General features: G+C 42.2%; 1 protein-coding gene across 1 annotated transcript in view; it reads left to right on the top strand.

Moving 5' to 3' along the window:
• Window positions 1–320: 320 nt before the first annotated feature.
• LOC115464264 (FERM domain-containing protein 6-like) overlaps window positions 321–25,739 on the top strand; it is a 63,093-nt gene continuing 37,674 nt past the window's right edge. The window contains exons 1-4 of the mRNA XM_030194663.1: window positions 321–467; window positions 3,246–3,336; window positions 19,470–19,549; window positions 21,710–21,786. Of these exons, the coding sequence (XP_030050523.1) occupies window positions 366–467; window positions 3,246–3,336; window positions 19,470–19,549; window positions 21,710–21,786 (350 nt within the window). The 5' untranslated portion in view covers window positions 321–365. The remainder of the gene's footprint in view (window positions 468–3,245; window positions 3,337–19,469; window positions 19,550–21,709; window positions 21,787–25,739) is intronic.

Below are 25,739 nucleotides of genomic sequence, written 5' to 3'. Positions count from 1 at the left end.
TAAAGTGAGCCCTGAACCAGCCTAGATGGGGGAAATGTGGCCTTTTTCAGTGTCAAAATAAGGCACTGGCAGTTGTAACATGTGCTTTCTTTCAGCTAAATAATTCTCAATCTATATTTTGGGAGGTAGTTACTTTGCTGTCAGGAGTGAAGCAAAACATCTTTTAATGTATGCTTTGTGCTGCCTCTGCTTAGCCCTCCCACCTGCTCAGTGGCAGAAGAGAACAGTGTGCTTTAATTGAAATGAGTAACTGACACTAACAATTATTTGACAGGAGCTACTGCATGACGGTTGTGCTAGTCCAAATCGGTCTTGTAAAAGAGGGCAAAATCAGCAAACAGGAAGCTCTTACTGAAGACTCCGTAATGACCAAACAACTTCTTTTGCAAAGCAAGATGCCAGAACATGAGCAGCACATCATTTGTGTCTTGCTGCCTAACAGACAGCAACTCCATATTACTGTTGGGGTAAGTCTTAAACATCAGACACTAGATGTGGACCTAAATATTATAACAGCCAACATTTATAACATGGATTTTATAAACAACTCAGTTTGTGGACTAACGAATTATTCAGCCGTTGAGCATAATTGCTGTTTTCCAGGATTCAGTAAACTTGAGTGCAAATCCAAACATTTAGTAGCCAGTGTAAAAAAATATATATTTTATTTTTATATTCTTTTAACCGTATTGGCCCAATGTTCAGTTGCAGCACTGTCTGCAGTGTTTAAAGAATACGTGTATGTGGTGCCACTATCTGGATAAGTGGTGGCGCCAAATGTATGTGGCGAGGGGGACGCTATCCCCCTGATTCTTTATATGATGCCCAAAGTTTGGTTTGCTTCCAAGATTCGCTTGCACATCAATTGAATAATGACAATCAGTTATTAATGTTAATTGGCACTCTTTAATTTTTGCATGTGTATCTAGATGCAGGCTATTCTATAAGGTACGGTGCCTAAATCTCATAAAGGCCAAATCAAATCCCGCAGTCTTTGGTAACCAATAATGATATGAAGAAACAACAACCAAGACTGAAAAATGCTGTTCCACTAACAAAGCTAACAGCACTACAAATACATATGTTTAATATCTTTTTTAATCCTTTTTCAATGTTTTTTTTATTTTGCTTTTTTCTTTGACTTCTTTTTAAAGAGTGCCCGCAGCAAAAACCACTTTTTTTTTGGCAATACATTTCTTTGCCAAGCGGTATAGCACTTCTTTCATCGGGTTTCTCTTTGTTTGTATATGTGCTATTGCCTCTTTTTAATAGTGCTACTCTTTAAATAAATAAATAAATCAAATCAAAACGTGAACTTATCTCTGAACGTGTTCTATGATGTGCACAGTGTTTTCTCGCTTGTCACGTATCACTTCACTCTCCACAGCCACTGCCTCTGACCGATTGACTGGCTTTCCCTGAAAACGCCCGACTCCGCGGGTTTCAACAGTCTTTCATCAGGGACTTGGGTTAAAGCCACCCAGGAACTTGGTGTGAAGCCATCTTTTCTTAAGCAATGTGTTAAAAAAGGATTAAAAAAGATATCAAACATATGTGTTTGTAGTACTGTTAGCTTTGTTAGTGGAACAGCATTTTTCAGTCTTGGTTGTAGTTTCTTCATATCTTTAAATCTCATAAAGGGGCATGGCCACAGGCATGTCAGTTCTACATGGAATTACAGAATACTGCCTAACCACACCTAACCTGGGTGCCGGCATTTACATTAGGCTTTAGGAGGTGCGAGTGGGGTTAAATGGGCATGTAGTTGCGGACATCCAGGTATGGGAAATATAAGAAACATTCATAAGTGTAAAGTACAGTAACAAGGACATGTTTCTCACAGAACTGCCGAAGGATGTCCCTCTTACTGGCTCGCCGTCTTCACTGAGCCCTTTAAACTTTAGGATTATAGCTCAGGTAGTTTTGATACCATATTTGGATTATTGCAACTCTTTATATTGCTCAATTACTTTACAGTTAAGAAAAAGGATCCAGTTATTGCAAAATACATCCACAAGAGTGATTTTTAATTTAGGAAAGTTTCATGAAGCCACTCCGCTTCTAAATAGATTACATTGGCTCAAAATAGATTCTCAAATTCATTTTAAAATTGCCTGTACGGTATATAAGAGCTTTCATGGTTTAAATTCAGAATCTGTGGGTGGACTTCTTTTATGTACAGTAAATAGAATTCATTTGAGAAGTTAGAATAGATAGATGTTAGATTTCCCCTCTGTAAAAAAGATGTTTCAAATCTATCTGTGAACGTTCATTCGTATTCCAAAGTTCTAAGATATAGAATAATATTCTTATTGAACTTTAGTTAATAACGCCTTACTTATCTTCGTAAGGCACTTAAAACATATCTGTTTATAAAGCAATCTTTTTTATTCTCAGATAAGTTTAATTTTACTGAAATGTAATAGTGTTGCTGTTATACTCCTTCTGATTGGAAGCCTTCTTGAGATTGTAATCCACTTTGCACTATTTGGATAAAGGCGGGATAAAATCACATAATACAATACAATGCAATACAATAAAAGAGCCAATTTATATGTGTAAATCTATATTTTATGCATGGAAGTGAAGCATAAAATCATGCTCAAACTGCCCTGAAGCTAAAACATGAATATTAGATTGCATTGCTAAAGTTTATAAAAAAAGAGAATGCATTCTACTCTGTAGTGTATCCATTAATGTTTGTACTTACAGTTAAAAAGTACATACTATTCAATATTATCATGCAGCTTTACATATGCTTCAATGGAGTTGTAAGAAAAGGAAGTAAGCCCCTACAACCATAGTCCAGGAAACAAGGATCATAGATAATTGTTGTCTAACAAGCACAATTTTAATTAATTCAGAAAGCGTTTTAGATGTTAGAATACTGCAAAGTGAGCAGAGTACCTGATACACCTCCATAGCTACTGAATTATTAATTTGATTTGAAAGAGTGTTTGGATATGGGGATACAAATAGGCAGGATGTGAATAAAATTGAACACTTTACAAACTGATATCTCTAAAGTAAACACAGTCTTAAGGGAATAATATGCTTGGCAATGCTATAAGGAAGAACAAGACTGAATATACTGAATCTATCTACCCATTTTTGTAACTCTAACTTCCCCGTTTTTCTGCTCAGTTTTATGTGCAGTCTATGGGAATCAACATTCATTACCAAACAGTGGCATAAAATGTCTGCAAATTATGTTCACTGACCATGAAGTTGATGTCTTTTTGCAGATGAAAGCAACTGGTCATGAACTTTTCATCAAGGTGTGTGATGAGGTGCAGATCAGAGATTCTCACTTCTTTGGCCTCAGTGTTGTGAAAAGTAAGTAAGCACACTCCAATTTTGAGTTAGTTTTATTGTCCATGCAGCTTCTGTCTTTCTGGACATCACCTTTATTGGTCTAAATAAAATTCTCTAATCTGCTCTATATTCTTTTTCATTACCATCCTTCTTCTCTATCTCTCAGGGGTGGACTGACTATTCGGGCAACTGGGCAGTGCCCGAGGGCCAAGAGGTTCTGCCCGGATGCCCACCACTTTACCCACTCCCACCCAATACCCTCCTGCCACTGCTACCACTGCTGCTACTGCTGTTACAGCAGTGGTGACAAAAACAGAAAAAAAGATTGTGGCACGGCACCTGCACTGTTCCTGCTCACAGCTGCCAGTCCCGTTTTCCTCTAACAGAATTTCCTGTTCCAGGGCAGAGCCAGTCAGCCGCGAGCAGGAACAGTGTGGCCCCGTGTCCTGGCCTTGATCTTTTTTTCTGTTTTTGCCGCCACTGCTAAAACAGCAGCAGCGGCGGTGGCTGCAGCAGGGGGGTATTGGGTGGGAGTGGGGAGAGCCTGGTACGCCGGTGGCAGTGGGGGTGTCTGGTGGGGGTGGGGGAGAGAAGGGTTGGGTGTTGGGTGGCTGAAAAAACAGACTGAGACGCTGGATGGAGGGGAAGGGGGACAGACACTGGATGGAGAGGAGAGGGGGAACAGATGCCGGATGGATGGAAGGGAGGAAAAATGGGACCTGCTGGATGGAGGGGAGAGAAAAGACAGATGCAGGATGAGAAGGAGATTGAAAGAACTGTAAAATTGTTTTAGAGACAATTTTACAGTTCTTTCAATATATACCATCCTACAATCAGATTCAAAATTGACTACTCCTCAGAAAAAGTCAATTTTTTGGACATCACAGTTTCAATCAGCAATGGCTACATACAAACATCCATATATAGGAAACCCACAGACAAATGCAGCTACCTCCATAACTCCAGCTTCCACCCTTCACATACAAAAAAATCCATTATTCACAGCCAAGCCACAAGATACCAACGTATCTACTCTGATCCAGGGGACAGAGATAGGAACCTCAAAATCCTGACTGCATCCTTCAAACAGAAAGGCTATAACCCCCAAATAATCTCCAAGATATTGCCTCCTCCCTCAAAACACCTAGGGAAAATCTGCTACAGTGCAAGGAAAAGAAAGCCACCTCCCCTTGTAGTGACAAACAACCCTGAACTGGAAAAACTGAGGAAAATCATAAGAGATCTGCAGCCACTACTCCAGGAGAATGGATTACTGAAAGAGATATTTCCATCCCCACCAGTGCTGGCCTTCCGACAACCACCCAATCTAAAACACAAGCTAGTGAGAAGCAGTTCTCAACAGAGACCCATAAAGAAGAGAATGGCACACATCCTTGCAATATATCCAGCTGCAAACTATGCCAAAACATTTCACAAGACCCCACAGTCATTCACTAAGGGAAAATATTCAATATAAAGGAATCCTTCACATGCTCATCTTCCAATGTAGTATATGTCATCCAGTGTGACTGTGGGCAAGTCACTTAACCCTCCATTGCCCCAGGTACAAAATAAGTACCTGTATATATGTAAACCGCTTGGAATGTAGTTGCAAAATACCACAGAAAGGCGGTATATCAAGTCCCATTTCCCTTTCTCTTCTATATTATCCGAATTGTAGTTTACCCAAACCTACCCTACTCATCATGTCTAGTCCCCTACCTACTACTACTTATCATTTCTAAAGTGCTACTAGACGTACACAGCGCTGTACACTTGAACATGAAGAGACAGTCCCTGCTCGACAGAGCTTACAATCTAATTAGGACAGACAAACAGGACAAACAAGAGATAAGGGAATATTAAAGTGAGGATGATACCTATCTTTCACTTCCTTTTTCCTTGATTAGATTGTAAGACGCTCAGGTATTATTTTGTGATGGGTGGGATAGTAAATCCCATAAAAAATTTGAAACTTGGGGAAAACCTTTAGGGACTCTTTCACTAAAGGGTTGCCGGGCGGCAAACAGCCTTGCCATGCAGCAACCCATAACTACTACCAGCCCAATACAGGTAGTTCCACTCTAAAGGCATGCCATTTCTAGCACTAGCAGAAATATTTAAAATATATATCCACAGGGGATTATCCAGTGGTAACTGGGCGGTGTCACACGTTGCCTGGTTACTGCTGGGAGCTGATACCGTCACCTCAATGGGTGGCGGTAAGTGTCCCCCCCCCCCCAAAAAAAAATGGTTGCACAGCAAGTGTGAACCTACTGCATGGCCATTTCTTTTTCCGGCCTTTTTATCTGCTGTGGTAAAAGGTGCCCTGGTGCGTGGCAAAAACGGCCACCACTGCCAGTGCAGGGCTCCTTTTACCGCAACTTAGTAAAAAGACCCCTTAATGCAGTAATCAAACAAGGAAAAATAACTTACAGTTCAAATGTGCTGGGCAAGAGTTTTTGCCTTGAAAACTGGGATTCTGTTCTTAACCAGCTCTCTCTCCATGCAAGAGAAGCTGGGAGGATTTCAGTAACATACTAAGTAGTAATGCTGTTTTGGGGGTCTTTAAATGATTTCATGCCACCCTTTCAAATTACTCAAGAGAAAAGTCACCATTTAGATTTATTTGCTTATACAGGTGGAGAGTATTCTAAATTCCCTTCAATTAAGGTTTTAGATGCTTTTTCGTCTAATGTGATCTAGTCCAATCATTTTACGCTCAAGTTTAAAATCAAACGGGATCGATTTGTAGGAAGGGGTGAGGAAAACTAAAGCATAATACCTTACAAGAGGGAAAATTGATAGTACTCTTTTGGGGGAAAATCTATTCTGTAATGTTCTCATGTAGATCCAGGATGTCTGTTGTGAAAAATCCTAGATGAGATTGCTCCTATTCATACCAAGACTAAACTTATTAGGCATAGCAATGAGTGATTTGAAGAGGAACTTTTACGTTTGAAGCAAACTTGTAGGCAATTAGAACACAAGTGGTTGAAAAGTGGAAAATCTGAGGATAGGCAAATTTAGAGATCAGCAATTCACAATTATAAGGTAGCTCTTACATCCAAACGAAGGTCTTTTCATACTAAGAGAAAAGGAACTGATGTAACTGATACGAAATTCCTTTTTCATTTGGGTAACAGTTTATCTAGTATTGCTCAACATCATTATATGAGTGTAGATAATATTTCAACCATTTCTCAATTAGTGGACTTTTTTCAATCTAAAATTCATAGTGTAAGAACTACATTCTCTAATGAGATTGAATTATTTGAAATGGTTGTTGGTAATGTAGAGTGTTAGGGAATTCCAGGGGATAGATTTGGGTTGATTTTCTACCTATAGACTGGAAAGAAATTCATTATTTTTTCAAGTATTCTAAAACATATTGCCAACTAGATAGTTGTCCACCTATGTGATGTCTTCATCTCCACTTTTGTTCAGAACTTTATTGTTGGAGTGGGTTCGATCTTTACTCTTATTAGATCTAGTTCCAAAAAATTTAGGAGGAATTATTATTACACCATTATTGAAAAACACTAGGGTACCAAATCATCTTGCTTCCAACAACAGGTTGGTCGCATTGATTCCAATATTTACTAAATTTTCAGAGGGCATAGTTTATGGTCAATTGAATGAATATTTGTCTAAACATAATATTTTAAACTCATTCTAGTCAGGGTTTCGAGCCAGGTACAGTACCAAGACAGTTGTAGGATTGTTATTAGATAAAGTTAGATTCTTGCTGAGTAATACTACTACTACTACTACTATTTAGCATTTCTATAGCGCTACAAGGCATACGCAGCGCTGCACAAACATAGACGAAAGACAGTCCCTGCTCAAAGAGCTTACAATCTAATAGACAAAAAAATAAATAAAGTAAGCAAATCAAATCAATTAATGTGAACGGGAAGGAAGAGAGGAGGGTAGGTGGAGGCGAGTGGTTACAAGTGGTTACGAGTCAAAAGCAATGTTAAAGAGGTGGGCTTTCAGTCTAGATTTAAAGGTGGCCAAGGATGGGGCAAGACGTAGGGGCTCAGGAAGTTTATTCCAGGCGTAGGGTGCAGCGAGACAGAAGGCGCGAAGTCTGGAGTTGGCAGTAGTGGAGAAGGGAACAGATAAGAAGGATTTATCCATTGAGCGGAGTGCACGGGAAGGGGTGTAGGGAAGGACGAGTGTGGAGAGATACTGGGAGCAGCAGAGTGAATACATTTATAGGTTAGTAGAAGAAGTTTGAACAGGATGCGAAAACGGATAGGGAGCCAGTGAAGGGTCTTGAGGAGAGGGGTAGTATGAGTAAAGCGACCCTGGCGGAAAATGAGACGGGCAGCAGAGTTTTGAACTGACTGGAGAGGGGAGAGGTGACTAAGTGGGAGGCCAGCAAGAAGCAGATTGCAGTAGTCTAAACGAGAGGTGACAAGGGTGTGGATGAGGGTTTTGGTAGAGTGCTCGGAAAGAAAGGGGCGGATTTTACGGATGTTGTAAAGAAAGAAACGACAGGTCTTGGCGGTCTGCTGGATATGAGCAGAGAAGGAGAGAGAAGAGTCAAAGATGACCCCAAGGTTTCGAGCTGAGGAGACAGGGAGAATGAGAGAGCCATCAACAGAAATAGAAAACGGGGGGAGCGGGGAGGTGGGTTTGGGGGGAAAATGAGAAGCTCGTTTTGGTCATATTTAATTTCAGGTGGCGTTGAGACATCCAGACAGCAATGTCAGACAAGCACGCTGAAACTTTGGTTTGGATGCAAGGTGAGATATCAGGGGTAGAAAGGTAGATTTGGGAGTCATCAGCATAGAGATGGTAGGAAAAGCCATGGGATGAGATTAATGAACCAAGGAAAGAAGTGTAGATAGAAAAGAGGAGGGGACCAAGAACAGAACCCTGAGGTACGCCGACAGGCAGAGGGATAGAAGTAGAAGAGGATCCACCAGAGTGAACACTAAAGGTGCGGAGGGAGAGGTAGGAAGAGAACCAGGAAAGGACAGAGCCCTGGAATCCAAGTGAGGACAGGGTATCGAGAAGTATGCTTTGATTGACAGTGTCAAAAGCAGCGGAAAGATCAAGAAGAATGAGGATGGAATATTGACCTCTGGATTTAGCCAGTAATAGGTCATTGGAGACTTTAGTAAGCGCAGTTTCGGTTGAGTGGAGAGGGCGAAAACCAGATTGTAATGGGTCAAGAATAGCATGTGAGGAGAGAAAATCGAGGCAGCGGCGGTGAACAGCACACTCAAGTAATTTGGAGAGAAAAGGAAGGAGGGAGATGGGTCGGTAATTAGAGGGACAAGTAGTGTCAAGTGAAGGCTTCTTAAGGAGAGGTGTGACCACAGCATGTTTAAAGGCAGCAGGGACAGTTGCAGTGGAAAGTGAGAGGTTGAGAATGTGACAGATAAAAGGAATAAGAGTAGGAGAGATGGCATTAAGAAGGTGGGTGGGAATGGGATCAGAGGAACAGGTGGTACATTTTGAGGAAGAAAGGAGAAGTGTAGTTTCCTCAATAGTAACTTCAGGAAAGGAGGAAAGGGAATGAGGGGAAGGAGAGAGAGGGGGACGGACTAGTGGAGGGAGAGGTGGTGAGGTAGAGAAAGCAGGGTTTATCTTTTGAACCTTGTTGTGAAAGAATTCAGCAAGGGTCTGAGGAGATAATGAAGGGGGAGTTGGGGGAGGGGGCACCTTGAGGAGAGAGTTCAATGTGGTGAAGAGAAGTCGAGGATTAGAGCCAAGAGAGTTGGTCAGTTGGATATAATAATCCTGTTTGGCACGTAAAAGAGCAGATTGGAAGGAGGTCAGCATGAACTTAAAGTGTAAGAAATCAGCAAGGGCCCGAGATTTCCGCCAGAGGCGTTCGGCGGAGCGGGTACAGGAACGTAGGTAGCGGATATTAGAAGTCAGCCAAGTCATGGGGCCCTCATATTACAATTCGATCTTTGAAGTGCCTTTGATTTGATGAACCATGACATTTTGACATTTGAACTCGAAAATATTGGTATTGGTGGTAGAGTATTAAATTGGGTTAAAGGCTTTCTTTTCTGTAGATCTTACAGTGAAGCAGAAGAATTTTCAGATGTTTGGTGTAATCCCTGTACTACAGGGATCTCCATTATATCTGACATTAATGCCTTTTTGTATAGTTTAGGGTTAGAATTAGAATCTCAAGGGTTTGTTACATCTATACAGGTGATTTTACTGTAATGATCCCTATTTATCAGACCCTAAATCAGGAGATTGTAATATTAGAAAAGTGTTTGGCTCTTATTGGTTCCTGGATGGTAAAACATAAGCTTAAACTAAATGCTGAAAAGATGAAGTTCTTGTTAGAGGATCAGGTTTATGATTCACTATCTGATCATATTTTTATTGATCAGATAAAATATACTTTTTTCTCCAATAATTAAGATCTTAATGGGTTTATGTGGATCCAACACTGTCTCTGAATCCACATATAAATGCCCTAGTTAAAAGTTTTTGTTTTTTTTTTACTAAGAAAACTAAGATGTGTTAGGAAATTTTCAAAACTGTTCAATTTAGGGGTCCTTTTACTAAGGTGTGCTGAAAAATGGCCTGCAGTAGTATAGGCATGGGTTTTGGGTATACGCAGAATCATTTTTCAGTGCACCTGTGAAAAAGGCTTTCAAAACAAATTTTGCCAAAAATGGACGTGCGGCAAAATCAAAATTGCCGCATGTTCATTTTGGGTCTGAAACCTTACTGCCAGCCATTGACCTAGCGGTAAAGTCTCACGCGGTAACCAGGTGGCAATGACCTACGTGCGCGAAATGCCACTTGGCTTGCATCAGATATATGCAGCAGAAAATTAAAATTATTTTTTGGCCATGTTTATTGGCCATGCGGCAAAATTGGAATTACGTGGTAGCTGTCCATTAACTCCATTTTGGCACTCATTGGGCGCATGTAGATGCTTATGCGGCTTAGTAAAAGGGCCCCTTAGGTTGTTGGTTCAGAGTTTATTGCTGTCTAAGCTTATTGTAATCTTATTTATTTAGGTGGCACCAAACAAATGTTAAAAAGATTTCAGACAATACAGAACACTGTAGACTGTCTGATCTTTTCTTTAAACAAACATGATAGCATCTCAGGGTATTATATTAGGTTATACTGGCTCCCTATAGAAGCTAGGGTTTTATTCATGTTTTTATGTTTTTTATTTAAGATTTTAGATGGAGCTTCTCCAAAATATTTGTCTTCTCATTTTCAATTTATGAATCTTATTAGAAACAGGAGAACTATTAAAAATTCTCATTTTGCCCTTCCTTTTGTTAAAGGTCAGAAAAGATTTAAGATACAAGAAGAACAAACCCTCTGTACACCTCCGTGTGGAAGGATCCCACGGGGGGGGGGGGGGGGGGTCTATAGAGGGGTAGATTAAAACACTATCAAGCTCCTTAAATCTGGCAAGATATCTTTGTATGTTTTGATCAATTTTATTCCTATCAGGTTTTCAGAAGACTTTGTTATTTAAGAAATGTTTTAGGTTAATAGTTATTATTTTATATTGTATTTTTTCTGTAATTCTAATAAAATGTTGTTTTTTATTGTGCATAAGAACGTTTTAACAAGTACTCATTGACTTAGCACAAATTAATTTATGAGAAAATGTGTGTTAAATCAATTTTAATGTGTATGAATATTGTTAATGTGCACTAATGAGCCAAATGTGAACTAACCAATGCACATTCCTAGTTTCTTGATCCTACAGAGTAAAAGAATTAAAGCATGGATTTAAATCCAGGATAACCTTGCTATACAGCAAAGGTCTGTGAGCTTCAGTGATAATTCGGCAAAAGTGATCTAACAGAGAGACTCTGTTTTTACAGATGTTGATTTATATCATAGGCTGGCATGCTGACCATATTAAATTCATTAAAACTGGAATGTAGAGCTGAAATCTTGCTTAGTATGGAGGAATGTGGAGGAGCTGTGAAAGGAGAGGAGAGAGTGGTGGTATTCAGGTTGTTTCCAGATTTCCGAAGTGGAAGGGTAAAAATGTACATGCTCTAATCAAAAATGCAGAGGAGTCACAACAAATAGCTTTAATCACTACATTCCAAGTTAGCACATACTCCATGACTGATAAATAGCAATGATTAAAAACTGAAGCCACACCTGATTAATCTGTATGAGAGTAATTTTATACAGGTTAGATAAAAGGATGTGTGCTCTGTGAACATGGACCATCTAAATATGCATCTGCACTTTATAACCTCTTAGTTAAAGGGGCAGGGAAAGTACATTTCATAACCATGTGTCTGCTGGCAGTGGCGTACCAAGGGGGGGGGAGGGGCGGTGGGGGCAGTCCGCCCCGGGTGCACGCCGCTGGTGGGTGCCGCGGCGCGCGCCTGCTCCTTCGAGTTCGCTAAACTTTGCTCTTCGCTGCAGCTCCCTCTGCCCCAGAACAGGTTACTTCCTGTTCTGGGGCAGAGGGAGCTGCAGCAAACGAACAAAGTTTAGCGAACTCGGAGGAGCAGGCCCGCGCCGCGGCATCCCCCCCAGCGGCGTGCACCCGGGGGGTGTCATTTCGCCGGAGGGAGGGGAGGTGTCATCTAGCGGGGGGGGGGGGGGGGGGGGGGGGCGCATCGGCGCTCCGGCCCGGGTGCCATCCAGGCCAGGAACGCCACTGTCTGCTGGTGAAAAGTAGGTATGTACAATTTGTCTATTGTTCACCAGCAAGTGCCTACTTTTAAGCAAAAGACACAATTATATTGCATGCACATTGACATTAGGAAAATGATACCTCAGGCAAGAAATCCTACTTTTGGTTTGGCTGACAGCCTCAACCTATACTAGCTGATATGAGCAGGAAGAAGAGGCCAAAGAGAAAGAAGGAACCAGGAGAGGACATGCCTGGCTTATACACACCTCACCAGGTGTTGCGATAGATACGCCTCATACCTCAGAGGGGTATGCACCTATATTTCTGTGACCACAGGAGTCACAGGGATGGACACATAGGGAAATGGGATTATAGATGGCTTTTATTGGACTTAAATATGATTTTAGGGCCCTAGGAAGCTGTGTCGCAAAGATCATATGTCTGTTTACTATCCTAGTGTAGACCCCCACTATGATGTCATTTAATGTGTACTTGAAGGAACAAGCCCTGAAAATGTCACAGTGTTTTCCCGAAAAAAAACCTACCAGAGCCTTTGTCAAATTAAGGCAAATGTTACAAATTAACGCTTATTAAAAAAACTAAAGTAAAATTTTCTAACATCCCGTTTTTCAGGTAAGTAGTTTATAAACTAGTCTTTTAATCTTTTTCTAGATTCAGTTGTGTGAATTACTAAACTTTTTCAGACCCTTAAACAGCTATACTCCAACGAGGGTCTTCAATCAACTAAGCTTAAACACCCTTTGCATTTCTGTCTGAAAGGTGCTATTACAGCTTCTCATGTGAATAATGCTCTGTCCGGGCCCAATGTCCATTTAAAACACCACCAAAAGTCATAGGCGCCCGGTATAAGAGGCTTGGGGAGGCTAAGCCTCCCCAGCCGGGCGAGTGGCGCCGTGAGTGTCCCCTTCCCTCCCTCTCCGTTTATTACTATATCTGCCCCGCGGCCGCGCCATCTTTAATTTACCTCCGCTCCGTCCCCAGCATTGGCCGCATCATTTCAAAGCCTGCCCTGCTGCTCGTCTCTATTCTCCCCTCGCTCCCTTCACGACGTGATTCGTTCTGCAGAGAGAGTCCCGCCTTCTGACATCATTTCCTCGAGGGCGGGACTCTGTCTGAAGAACGAATCACGTCGCGAAGGGAGCGAGGGGAGAATAGAGACGGGCAGCAGGGCGAGCTTTGAAATGATGCGGCCAACACTGGGAGTGGGGACGCAACGGAGGTAAATTAAAGATGGCGCGGGGCAGATAGTAAGCAAGGGGAGGGAAAGGGGAGACCCAGGGCGCCGCTGGCCCAGATGGATGGAGGCAGGGGAGAGGAGAATCAGGCTGGGTATGGATGGAGGGGGGCAGGGGACAGAAGGGAATTGCTGGATGTGCATGGAGAGGAGGGTTGCTGGAATGGGTGGATAGAGGGGATGGCAGGGGAGAGAGGAGGGTTGCTGGACATGGGTGGGTGGCTAGAGGGGAGAGCAGGGTTGCTGGACATGGGTGGATGGAGGGCAGGGGAGAGAACAGGGTTGCTGGACATGGATGGAGGGAAGGGCAGGGGAGAGAGGAGGGTTGCTGGACATGGATGGCTAGAGGGGAGAAGAGGGTTGGTGGACTTGGATGGATGGTGGACAGGGGAGAGAGGGGGGTTGCTGGACATGGATGGAGGGAAGAGAAGACAGGAAGGAGATGCACATGAATGAAGGGGAGAAATTCTAGACATGCATGGAAAGGAGGGAAGACAAAGGAAGGAGATACACATGGATGGATGGGAAGGGAGAGAGAAAAAATGCTGGGCATGGATGGAGGGGAGGGAAGAGAGAGGAAGGAGATAAGATGAGGGAAAAGGGAGAAAACCTGCACATTGATGGAGAAAATAGGCAGAAGCTGGATCCACTGGACAGTCGAGTCTGCAGAGGACCCAGCTTTTACTTACGGATGTAAGGCAAGAAATGAAGAAGAAAGGCAGAAAGTAAAGAAATAAATGGAAAGGAAGCCCTGGAAACGGAGTTAAGAGGACAGATAGCAGCAGAATCGGATACTTGGCCAGCATGATCAGAAAAACAGTCACCAGACAACAAAGGTAGAAACGATCATTTTATTTTCATTATAGTGTTTGGAATATGTCCACTTTGAGAATCAGATGCTCAACATTAAAAGTTTATATTTTTTACTTATTTATGGCATTTCATCCCACATTAAACATGAATTAGGGTGTTTTGTGGCTCTACATGAGAATTGTGGTATTATGATCCCTTGTTTCATATTGTTGATGGGCTGAATTTTCCGTATGGGTGGTATATTGGTGTATTAGGTTCTGCCCAGTGTAATATTTATGGTACAGTAAGGTTCTAAGTGTGTTTTTGCACAAAGTTGTGCATAGTGTTTTGCAGTTGAGCAATTGTGGTTAGTATATGCTTTGAGCAACCACTTTATTCTTTGACATATGATACATAGCTAATATCTAAATTTAATAAAAGGTATTAATTGAATTTTTTTTTCTGTGTGTTATCAGACAATTATGGATTTAAGCTCCTCCCATGGCCCCACCCCTAACCCCGCCCCCTTTAGCCTCCCCAAACAGTTGGGCCACCGACCGCCTATGCCAAAAGTTGTCATTTGTATGCAACAATGAACAGAGTGTGCACTGACAAAAAAAAAATATTCAAAACAACTTCACCGGCTCATGTGCTTTCTTATGGTGGGTACCTTAGGTTTCCAGCAGCTGATTTGGTCTCCGGTTGCCCTCACTGGAATCTCTTTTTGAAGATGCTCTCAGACCTACTAACCTTCTTAAAGAAATCAAAGAAGGAAGTCCCTGACTCCCTGTGTGTGTAACTGATTCAGTATCTTCTTTGGCAGAAAAGCTGTGTATACTAACTATAAAATACAATTATGAGTCCCTGTATTAATGTCCCAAGAACCCCATTAGCTGCGTCTTTAATTCCCATGCAGCACTGAACCATCTATGCTGCTTCTAGCGTTGCTCTCTATGCCCCAACATTCTAAAGCTGCCTGAAGCTTTCGTCACTGCAGCTTCTCTTAAACATGAAATCATCAAATTAGTAACTGTCCTTAATAATCTTCTGTTATATCCCTAAGAGAATATTATTTCTTAAAAATTCCCTACTCTTTAAACTCTTTCCAGAGCTCTGACATCAACTACATTCTAATTAAATTCTAGTTTCCAATGATTTTTTATCCCCTGAACCCCCCCCCCCCCCCGAAATTCTTTTCCCCTTCCTCACTGAAACAGTACCCTTAATCTCCCAGACTACTAAATTTTTAAAACTGGAGACTTACTTTCCTGATGACATCACAGTTTCCTAATCCTTTCTCAAACCCACAGCAGTCACTCTGCCTTGCAGTATCTCAGACAATGCTCCTAACTGCCCCTGAGCCTGACTATCCTGCTTATTTTTGAATGAGAAGGCCGGCCATCTTCCGACACAAATCGTGAGATGGCCGGCCTTCTCCTAAAGCCGGCCAAATCGGTATAATCGAAAGCCGATTTTGGCCGGCTTCAACTGCTTCCCATCGCAGAACCGGCGAAAGTTCAAGGGGGCGTGTCGGCAGCGTACCAAAGGCGGGATGGGGCCGTGGTTAAGAGATGGCCGGCTTCGGCCGATAATGGAAAAAAGAAAGCTGGCCCTGACGAGCATTTGGCCGACTTTACTTGGTCCCTTTTTGTTCACGACCAAGCCTTAAAAAGGTTCCCCAACTGACCAGATGACCACCGGAGGGAATGGGGGATGACCTCCCCTTACTCCCCCAGTGGTCACCAACCCCCTCCCACCCCCAAAAATACATAAAAAACATTTTTTTTGCCAGCCTCTATGCCAGCCTCAAATGTCATACCTAGCTCCATGACAGCAGTATGCAGATCCCTGGAGCAGTTTTAGTGGGTGCAGTGCACTTCAGGCAGGCGGACCCAGGTCCATCCCCCCTTACCTGTTACACTTGTGGTGGTAAATGGGAGCCCTCCAAACCCCCCCAAAACCCACTGTACCCACATGTAGGTGCCCCCCTTCATCCCGAAGGGCTATGGTTGTGATGTACAGTTGTGGGGAGTGGGTTTTGGGGGGGGGGGGTTGGGGGGCTCAGCACACAAGGTAAGGGAGCTATGCACCTGGGATCAATTTGTGAAGTCCACTGCAGTGCCCCCTAGGGTGCCCGGTTGGTGTCCTGGCATGTGAGGGGGACCAGTGCACTACAAATGCTGGCTCCTTCCATGACCAAATGCCTTGGATTTGGCCGGGTTTGAGATGGCCGCCAGTAGTTTCCATTATTGGCGAAAACCAATGGCGGCCATCTCTAACGCCGGCGATCTCTAAGGGCAGGCCAAATGTTGAGATTTGGCCGGCCCCGACCGTATTATCGAAACGAAAGATGGCCAACCATCTTGTTTCGATAATACAGTCTGGTACGCCGCTTGACGGGGCTATCGTTAGAGATGGCCTCCCTTATAGATGGCCGGCCCCCTTCAATTATGCCCCTCTATGTCAAACAACTTTTCCCCTGTTACTGAGCCTTGGCTCCGCACACGCAACTCATTGACACTCTCGGGCCAACGAGACCTCAAAGCAGCCCAAGATGGCTCAAAAGACCACTGGGACCACCCCATTTACATAAACCCCCAACCCTCGGGAAAAAAGGTAATTTTTATTTATTTTTTTTCTCATTTACACTAGATAGGTACTTGTTATGTAGGTAGTCCTGCTCTGTCCTTGTCCTCTTCTAGTGTCAGGGCCATAAGATGACAGATGATCAGGGTAGCATAGATTTCACACAGGAGCTATGTGCCATGTAAGAAGCATGCAGCAGGCACAGGCTGGAATGTGGCTGTGTAGGGATCCCGAGAGATAGCCTACTGACACACATGGTCTATAGAATCACTGAAAGTATGGACATGGTTCAAAGCAACAGAGGAGGCGCACCACACATATGCAGTGCTTTAAGGATTGAACACTAGATGACAGGAAGGCCCACTGCATAGGTGCCATGCTACCAACATGAAAGAACACATAATCTCTGTCTATCTGGACTGAGAATCTGACCCTGCATCATGCTGATTGACTGAAGGAGACAGAGTAGAAGTGGAGCCAAAAGAAACTCACATTAATGCACATCCATTACCATATCTACAGAATTGTGGACATAGCTATTACCATGTGCGTGCATGGCCCATTCACTGGCTGCCAGTCAACATATAACTGCATTTGAATATCAACCCCTAACTTATTTTATAGCCACTCTAAAAGGATAAAGCACAGGCCTGTCACACCAAAGTAGGGCTTCCTGCTAAATATTCAGGCACTTCTGCACTCTCAATGCTGCTCACAACATTTCTATTCTTCCTTCTCTCCCTGGGCACAGCAGCTTCTAACATATACTTGCCACTCATGAAAGCTCACCATGCTACCACACTTCACAGCTATCATTGTACTATGACTACTACTGCTAGTCATTTCTATAGTGCTAATAGATGTAAGCACTGCAGTACACATTATGAGCAGGTACTTTCTCTGTCCCTAGAGGGCTCACAATCTAAGATTTTGTACCTGGGGCAATGGAGGATTAATTGAGTTGCCAAAGGTCATATGAGCTGTAGTGGGAATTGCTACTAAGGAAGAGCAGTCAGTTTCCAAAACTACTCTCAGAATTTCCCATTGTGCCAAGGTCTCTGTATACCTATTATCTGATAGCTACTCCACCGTCATTCATATTTACACTGCTTTCTACTCAGGAAAACCAAGCAATGCAGTCAAAGACCAATAAAATGTGGCAGAAAAGTACAGAAATATTATCTATTGTACTGGGTGTCACAAGTCTGATTAGAAGGAATTTTAGAGTACACTTTGATAAGTTGCCTGTATAAGTTACAAGCTCTCTTTGGCACAATGCAAATACTATGGTGAGTTTTAGCAGTAAATTAGAGAGCATGAGATCATACTTCACATACCTTGGCTTAGGAATGAGGTTCATTACTGTCATGTTATGTGCAAAACTATCAATGTAAAAATAGAGATAAATCTTGGTTTAATCCACACTGTATTCAAAACAACTCAAAAACCAGTCAAGCAATGTAATTCATAACCCTTCAAATAATTTCAACTGTATTTTCAGTTATTTTAAAGTATATTATAAGGAGGGAAATGACCTCAGTAGTCTTTTTGTTATAGTACAAGCACATGTATAATACAGTTGCTAGACCATTACTGAATGGTATTAATAAACAAAATTTGAAACACACATTCCATATGCCTCTCTTTTATCCTTCATCTACTTTTCCTGTATTATCCAACTTTGATTATCCAACAACAGGTCAGTCTACTGTATTGCTTTTTAAGTGTTTGTTCATTGGTGAGCTAACTTACTTGGTGGTGTGGTAAGAATGGCATGTACTACCCTTGTTGAGATCTTCACAGAAGAGGTTATTGTGGGTTTCTCCCCCTTGGAGATAAGATTGGTTAGTTCTAGGAAGTTGATATTTGGGTACTATGGTCCACTGTTGCGGAATTTACTGTCTTTCACACCAAATATGGAGAAAGACTATTTAAATTATCGTAACTTAATGAAAGCATGGTTGTTTTAATGCTGTGAGTGGATAGGTCTATGATTAGGAGAGGGAAAGTTTTAGTTATATGATGGTGATATTAATGGAGTTGTTTTACTGCTGATTTTAATTTTATTTTTGTGATTTCATTTGATGTATGTGATATCATATACTTTTTTAATTATAAGTTTGTGTTTGGCATGCAATTTTAACATTTTAATGTATTTTATATGCATAGACACCTGATGCAGGCTTTTGCCAAAACATGGGCCATGTTGGCTCCAATATAATCTGCTTCTTCCAATCCTTGACACTGTCGTTTTTTCATCTGTGGTCAATTACACTATTATTAAATGTAAGACAAGGTAAAAAGCATTGGTATGTACCAGTAAATAAAGAAGTACAAATATCCTGCATGACCCAACCCCCAAACCTATGATCTCTAGGCATTGGAATAGCCTAGTGATTAGAGCAGCAGGCTGAGAATCAGAGAACCCAGGCTTCAGTTCTCAATGACACTCTTTATGATCTTGGGCAAGTTTCACATTGCCTCAGGTTGAAACTTAGAATATAAACCCTCTTTGGACTTACCTACAGCAGTGTTTCCTAACTCAGTTCTGGAGTATTTCCTTGCCTGTCAGGTTTTTAGGATATCCACAATAAATATGCATAAAAGAGATTTGCATACAATGGAGTCAGTGCATGCAAATCATCTCATGCATGTTCATTGTGGATATCCTGAAAACCTGACTGACAAGGGGGTACTCGAGGACTGAATCAGGTCTTTATCTGCTCTCACTTACTGTGTTACCACGTATGTTACATGAATCTCTGCAGCACTATCTGTACTTTATAAAAGGCTCAGAGCTTGTTAAGCCTTCTATAAAAGCACAGGGTGTTCAACTGAGACTGTCTATAATGCCACATTTTTCTACTGAGTGGGTTTGTTGACAGAAATTGATTTCTTTTTCAGACAATGAATACATATTTATGGACCTGGAGCAACAACTAAGCAAATATTTCACCAAGAAATGGAAAAAAAAAGGAAGTATTGTAAGTTAGACTTCTCTACAAAATAGAAAAAAAACTGCTTATCACAAACATAAGTCCCTATGGCAAGTAAATGCAAATATTTATCAGTTTTGAACAATATTTATCTTATAAAGTACATTTTTCAAGCTATATTTATTTGTTTACTTATTTATATGAAGGGCAATATTCTAAAAATCACCTATGTGTGAAAGGTAAATAGACACGTATTGTACCCACTTATATTTACACCAGTTCGAGCAGGTGTAAACATACATATTTTATAAAATATGCATATAAATCATAGCTCCCCCCCCCCTCGCCCCCAATCATAGAGAGCAGAATGGACTCCCAACCATATTTTGATACACTGGGGCCTAATCACACAGATGAACATCTGCTATATGTAAAGTCTGCATGGGGTGGAAGGAGGCCTCTGGAAGTAGCATGTTTGGGAAGAAATGGGTTTCTGATGATAATGAAAAGGAAAATGATATTCTATTTACAGTTATAGAATAGGAGGGATACAGGTTATTGTTTTGCGAGGGACGGGGAAGTGAGAAGTGCCGGACATCATATAACATGATTGATTGTATGATGAGTATTGTGAGTAATCTGGAGTTTGGGAGGGTACGAAGGAATGAAGGGAGGGGAGGGTTAAAGGGCAAAAGAGAATAGGATGGGAAATCAAAATGCAGTGGTGCCAAGAGATGTGGGAATAGGGAATGAAGGCAATACTCGAGTCAACCTTTAGTAAAAGACACCCTTAAAACAGTGCTGGGTCACAACACACACACACACTGCTATGAAGCAGAAAGTAAAACTGAATTCTACCTTTTTGTTGGCTTACTGTTACACCAACTTTTACAAGAACCAATAAATAGTTACCAAAATGGCTTTGGAGTTAATAAAAACATAAATTACATTAATAAACACTAAAAAAGAACATGTGTTCCACCTATGCATTCCAGTGATGACATAGGGGACAACATGGCCACCTCAACTAAAAACTATCTAAAAAAAAAATCTTAGCTTAAGCAAAATGAAAGTTCCTACAGGAAGGGCAGAAGCTGCTTATGTGGCTCTTATGAATAAAACTTCTTTTTATACTTTTATTTTGCTGCATAGCAGTGTGTGTGTGTGTGACATGAGACCCAGCACTGCTTTAAAAGAGGAACTACACTCACTGACATTAGATGTTGCCCGGGTGAAAACGTCCAAGTGTCCATTAGGGACGTCCTTGTTTTTTTCAATTATGGGCCAAAGACATCCAAGTCCCACCTTCGCTACGCCTCCGACAAACCCCTTTGAACTTTGGACGTCCTTGCGACAGACTGCAGTTGGAGATGTCCAAAATAGGGTTTTGATTATACCGATTTGGACGTCTCTGGGAGAAGGATGTCCATCTTCCAATTTATGTCGAAAAATGGACAGACGTCCTTCTCTTTCGAAAATGAGCCCAAGAGTCTCCCAGTCTCATAAGGTCCTTTTGCAATTTTTCACAATCCTCTTGTGATTTAACAACTTTGAATAACTTTGTGTCATCAGCAAATTTAGTTACCTCACTAGTTATTTCCATCTCCAGATCATTTATAAATATGTCTATCTTCTTTCTCTCTCAGTCCTTTCCCTTTGTTCTCTTGCTGTCCTCTTTCTTCCTTCCTTGTTTGCCCTTTTCTTCATCACCTCCATTTTTCACTTCCTCTAGCTGTTTTTTCCTTCATTTCCTAAGTCTCAGTTCCTCAGTTTTTCCTCCCAGCTCTTCACATCTTTAACCTCTAGCTCCAGTGGCCCAGCAGCCCTTCTGATGGTACTAAGGGGGCTGCACGAGCAAGTTTCTCTCCCTCAGTTTTCACATCAGGCCACATGTGCTAATCCATTTAATGGGCCTTGCCAACATCTCTTTCTCTGGTGACCCAGAGCAGCACACTCTCTTCAACACAGTTAGGCTGCTATAGCATATTTTGAACATGACTCAGCAGCAAATACATCAGGCAATCACCAGCAAAGAAAAATGTATTTGCTAGCACCTGGGATTTTTCTACTTCTGCTTTAAGTATAGTTCCATTTCAGATATGAAATGGAAACATGGCATAACAAGGATCAGCATGGAATGGAAAATCTATGAAGAAAAGAAAATTTTGAGCTGCAGTGACTATTCTTTTCTGTATTACTCTCCTGTAGGGAACAGACAAGTTCACGCCTCCCTTTATTGCCTTCTTCAGAGTCCAGTATTATGTTGAAAATGGAAAGATAATAAGGTAAAATTTTATTATTCAGTGGTCTTATTTACAATCAAGGTTTGTGCTAGATGGGCGGGAACTGTGTATGAACTGTGAACTTAATTTGACTTGAGGTAAATTGTATACCCTAAGATATACAAAGCAGAAGAAGTTGAACACATCCCAAGTATATCACATGTCCATGCCTGTTACAACGCATACACAGATACACTCCCAGATGCACAAACAAACATATACTCACACAGACCAGAAACATGACCTCCCAGCGTCATTTTGACAGGCACTGTCAAGACTCCGTTCCTTTTATCTCACTGCACCTCACGCCTGGAATAGTCTTCCTGAGCCTATACGTCTAGCCCCGTCTTTAGCTGTTTTCAAGTCCAAACTCAAAACCTACCTCTTTACCACTGCTTTTGACTCCTAACTCACTTACCCTGCCCTTTATGCTCACCTCTTTATTCCCTCACCCTTAACTCAAAACCTACCTCTTTACCACTGCTTTTGACTCCTAACTCACTTACCCTGTCCTTTATCCTCACCTCTTTATTCCCTCACCCTTAATTGTTCTGTCTGTTTACCCGTCTTATCTAGATTATAAGCTTTTTGAGCAGGGACTGTCTTCTATGTATGGTGTACAGCGCTGCGTATGCCTTGTGGCGCTATAGAAATGATAAGTAGATACATAGATAGATAGACACTTTCAAAAAGACAGGAGTGACTGGGGTTCATTCCTGCCCCAACCATCCTAGACCAAAGGGAAATGATCAGAGGTGGGGTCTTTGATTGGTGAAGAGGGGATTGGATCGTGTGTGTGTGTGATTTGGGGGGTGGGGTAGGGATTGGATCCGAGGTGGAGGTTGGAAGGATTGGACCAAGGAGGAGCTCTGTCAGCCCCTGTAAATGTCAGCCCCTGTAAAATGCAGCAGGATGCTCCCAGGCCACTGGACTACTGCTGCCCACAAGGTGGCTTGCAAGCAGTATTATTCACTTACCAAGGGAGTCAGCAACCTCGGGACTATTATACTGCAGGTTGCTGAACCTTGTGGTAAATTACCTTGTGAACTTTCCTCCTTAATGGATTTTGTTAAAGTAATAAAATATTATGACTTTAATTTTTATATAAATTAATGATATTTTTTTATACCCTGTGCTTTCCCACTCATGGCAGGCTCAATGTGGCTTAGATACTTATTTGTACCTGGGGCAATGGAGCGTTAAGTGACTTGCCCAGAGTCACAAGGAGCTGCCTGTGGTGAGAATTGAACCCAGTTCCCCTGGACCAAAGTCCACCACTCTAACCACTAGGCCAATCTTCCTCTATTGTTAAAAAGCCCAGTTTGTAATACTGAATAGAAACAACATTTAACGGGCCCTTTTACTAAAGTGTGCCAAAAATTGCAGTTACTGCATTTTAACATGGGCTTGACTACTAATTTTATGCAGCGCATTTAGAGGCCTTTCTCACTGCTTTTAGCAGATCATGTGCTAATGTTACCATTAGTGCATGGTACTTGCAGAGAGTTAATGCTAATGTCGATAATGAAATAATGCCAGTCATCTGTTAAGAAATAGTTAATCCACACAACACATACCACCGCAACATTTTTTATACTGATAGTCTGCTTTAGAATTTTGGCAGAATGCCGGTATACAAAATAATGCAAATAGCAAAAGCGATGTAAGTATAATTTTTTTCAAACAATGTAACCTCATTGCTTAAAATATTATAGGGCGGGGGGTGCTCTGGCAAATCTTTTCATTATTTATAATTTAATTGCTTTTGTATTCAATGTTATAGATATTTCACAATTAAAAGAAAGCCATAATGTTGTATAGTTAATCAACATCTGTTTATTGTCTTACAATTATTTATAACATAATTGTATATGTTTGAGCAGTATGGTGAAATATGTTTATGTATATTTACATATTTAGACTTATTTATATAAAGCTTTTCTCTGTTTATAATTGTTCTATAGATGAGATGTGATGCATCTGATGCTTGTGTAATTGAAACATGGCCACATTGGATGATTTTACTTTCCAGTCACTGATTTTATCTTCAAATAAAAATTATTATCACCAGACTGTTGTTCTTTGTGACCTGCTTTCAACTTTAGGGGCCATTTTACTAAGCCACGTTAACAGCTAGATTCTATATATGGCATCTGAAAATTCTACACAGAAATAAAAATGTGCCAGGGCATATTCTCTAAGGTATGCCTAAATTTTATACAATAGGCTTAAATTTCCGCATGGTATATAGCAGGGGCGTAGCTACGTGGAGCCATGGAGTCATGGGCCCCCGTAGATTTGGTCCTGGCCCCCCCGCTGACGACCCTCTCGATCCTCTCGACCCCCCTTCCCACCGCCAACCTGCCACCGCCGCCGGTACCATTTTCGACATTTTCGACATAAAACGGAAAATGGACGTCCTTCTCATACAGACGTCCAAATCGGTATAATTGAAACCCGATTTTGGATGTCTCCAACTGCAGTCCATCACAAGGACGTCCAAATTTCAAGGGGGCATGTTGGAGATGTAGCGAAGGTGGGACTTGGGCGTGCCTAACGCTTGGACGTCTGTGACCCATAATCGAAAAAAAACAAGGACGCCCCTGATGAACATTTGGACGTTTTCACCCGGACGTGTTTTTATTATAAACTAGTAGAAAAGGCCCGTTTCAGGCAGGAAGGAAACGGGCGCTAGCAAGGTTCCCCCCTCCCCCAGTTCCAGACCCCTCCATCGCTTTCCCCCCCGCCCCGCTCTGCTCTGAGTTCCAGAGCCCACCTCCCTGCCTTCCTCCCTCCGAATTGGAACCCCCCCTCGGAGTTCCTGACCCCCCTGTCGCGACACTCTCGAGCCCGCCTTCCTGCTGCCAAACCTCCGCAGCCGCTGTCGCGTACCTGGCCGCCTGTGTCCGTAACTTTCTGGGTCTCCGAAGCCTCAGCTGACGTCATGACGCATTACGCCATCGGAGACCCAGAAAGTTATGGACACAGGCAGCCAGGTTTTAGAACGTTGGAGGTGAGAATTATTATATAGGGTAAGGCACAAAAACGTGCCCAAAATGACCAGATGACCACAGTAGGCAATCGGGGATGACCTCCCATTACTCCCCCAGTGGTCACTAACCCCTTCCCACCCTCAAAAGCCATCTTTAAAAATATTTTGTGCCAGCCTCTATGCCAGCCTCAGATGTTATACTCAGGTCCATGACAGTGCATGCAGGTTCCTGGAGCAGTTTTAGTGGGTACTGCAGTGCACTTGAAACAGGCGGACCCAGGCCCATACCTTCCTACCTGTTATATTTGTGGAGGAAACAGCGAGCTCTCCAAAACCCACCACAAACCCACTGTACCCATATATAGGTGCCCCCTTTCATCTGTAAGGGCTATGGTAGTGGTGTACAGTTGTGGGTAGTGGGTTTTGGGGGGGGGGGTTGGGGGCTCAGCACACAAGGTATGAGAGCTATGTTCCTGGGAGCAATTTATGAAGTCCACTGCAGTGCCCTCTAGGGTGCCCGGTTGGTATCCTGGCATGTCAGGGGGACCAGTGCACTACAAATGCTGACTCCTCCCATATCCAAATGTCTTGCATTTGGACGTTTTTGACATGGATGTCTTTGGTTTCGAAAATCAACAAAAGTCAAAGATGTCCATGTCTAGGGACCTCCAAATCTAGGGACATCCAAATTTAAGGATTTGGACGTCTCTGACGGTATTTTCGAAACAAAAGATGGACATCCATCTTTTTTTGAAAATATGGGTTTCCCCGCCCCTCGATTTGGATGTTTTGCAAAGACATCCAAATCGCATCTTGGACATTTCTTTCGAAAATGCCCCTCTTTGTGACTCATTCAGCTAACTTATCCAGTTAAGCTGGGTTTCTGGATATGTTGGAGTAAAGTTAACCTGGGGGGAGAGGTAAACTTAGGTGCCCTTTTACTAAGCTGCGTAGGCACCTATGC

This window comes from Microcaecilia unicolor, chromosome 3, assembly GCF_901765095.1.
Source record: "Microcaecilia unicolor chromosome 3, aMicUni1.1, whole genome shotgun sequence".
Classification (NCBI taxonomy): Eukaryota; Metazoa; Chordata; class Amphibia; order Gymnophiona; family Siphonopidae; genus Microcaecilia; species Microcaecilia unicolor.
The sequence above is the reverse complement of the archived record's forward strand: the minus strand, read 5'-3'. Positions and strand labels throughout refer to the sequence as shown.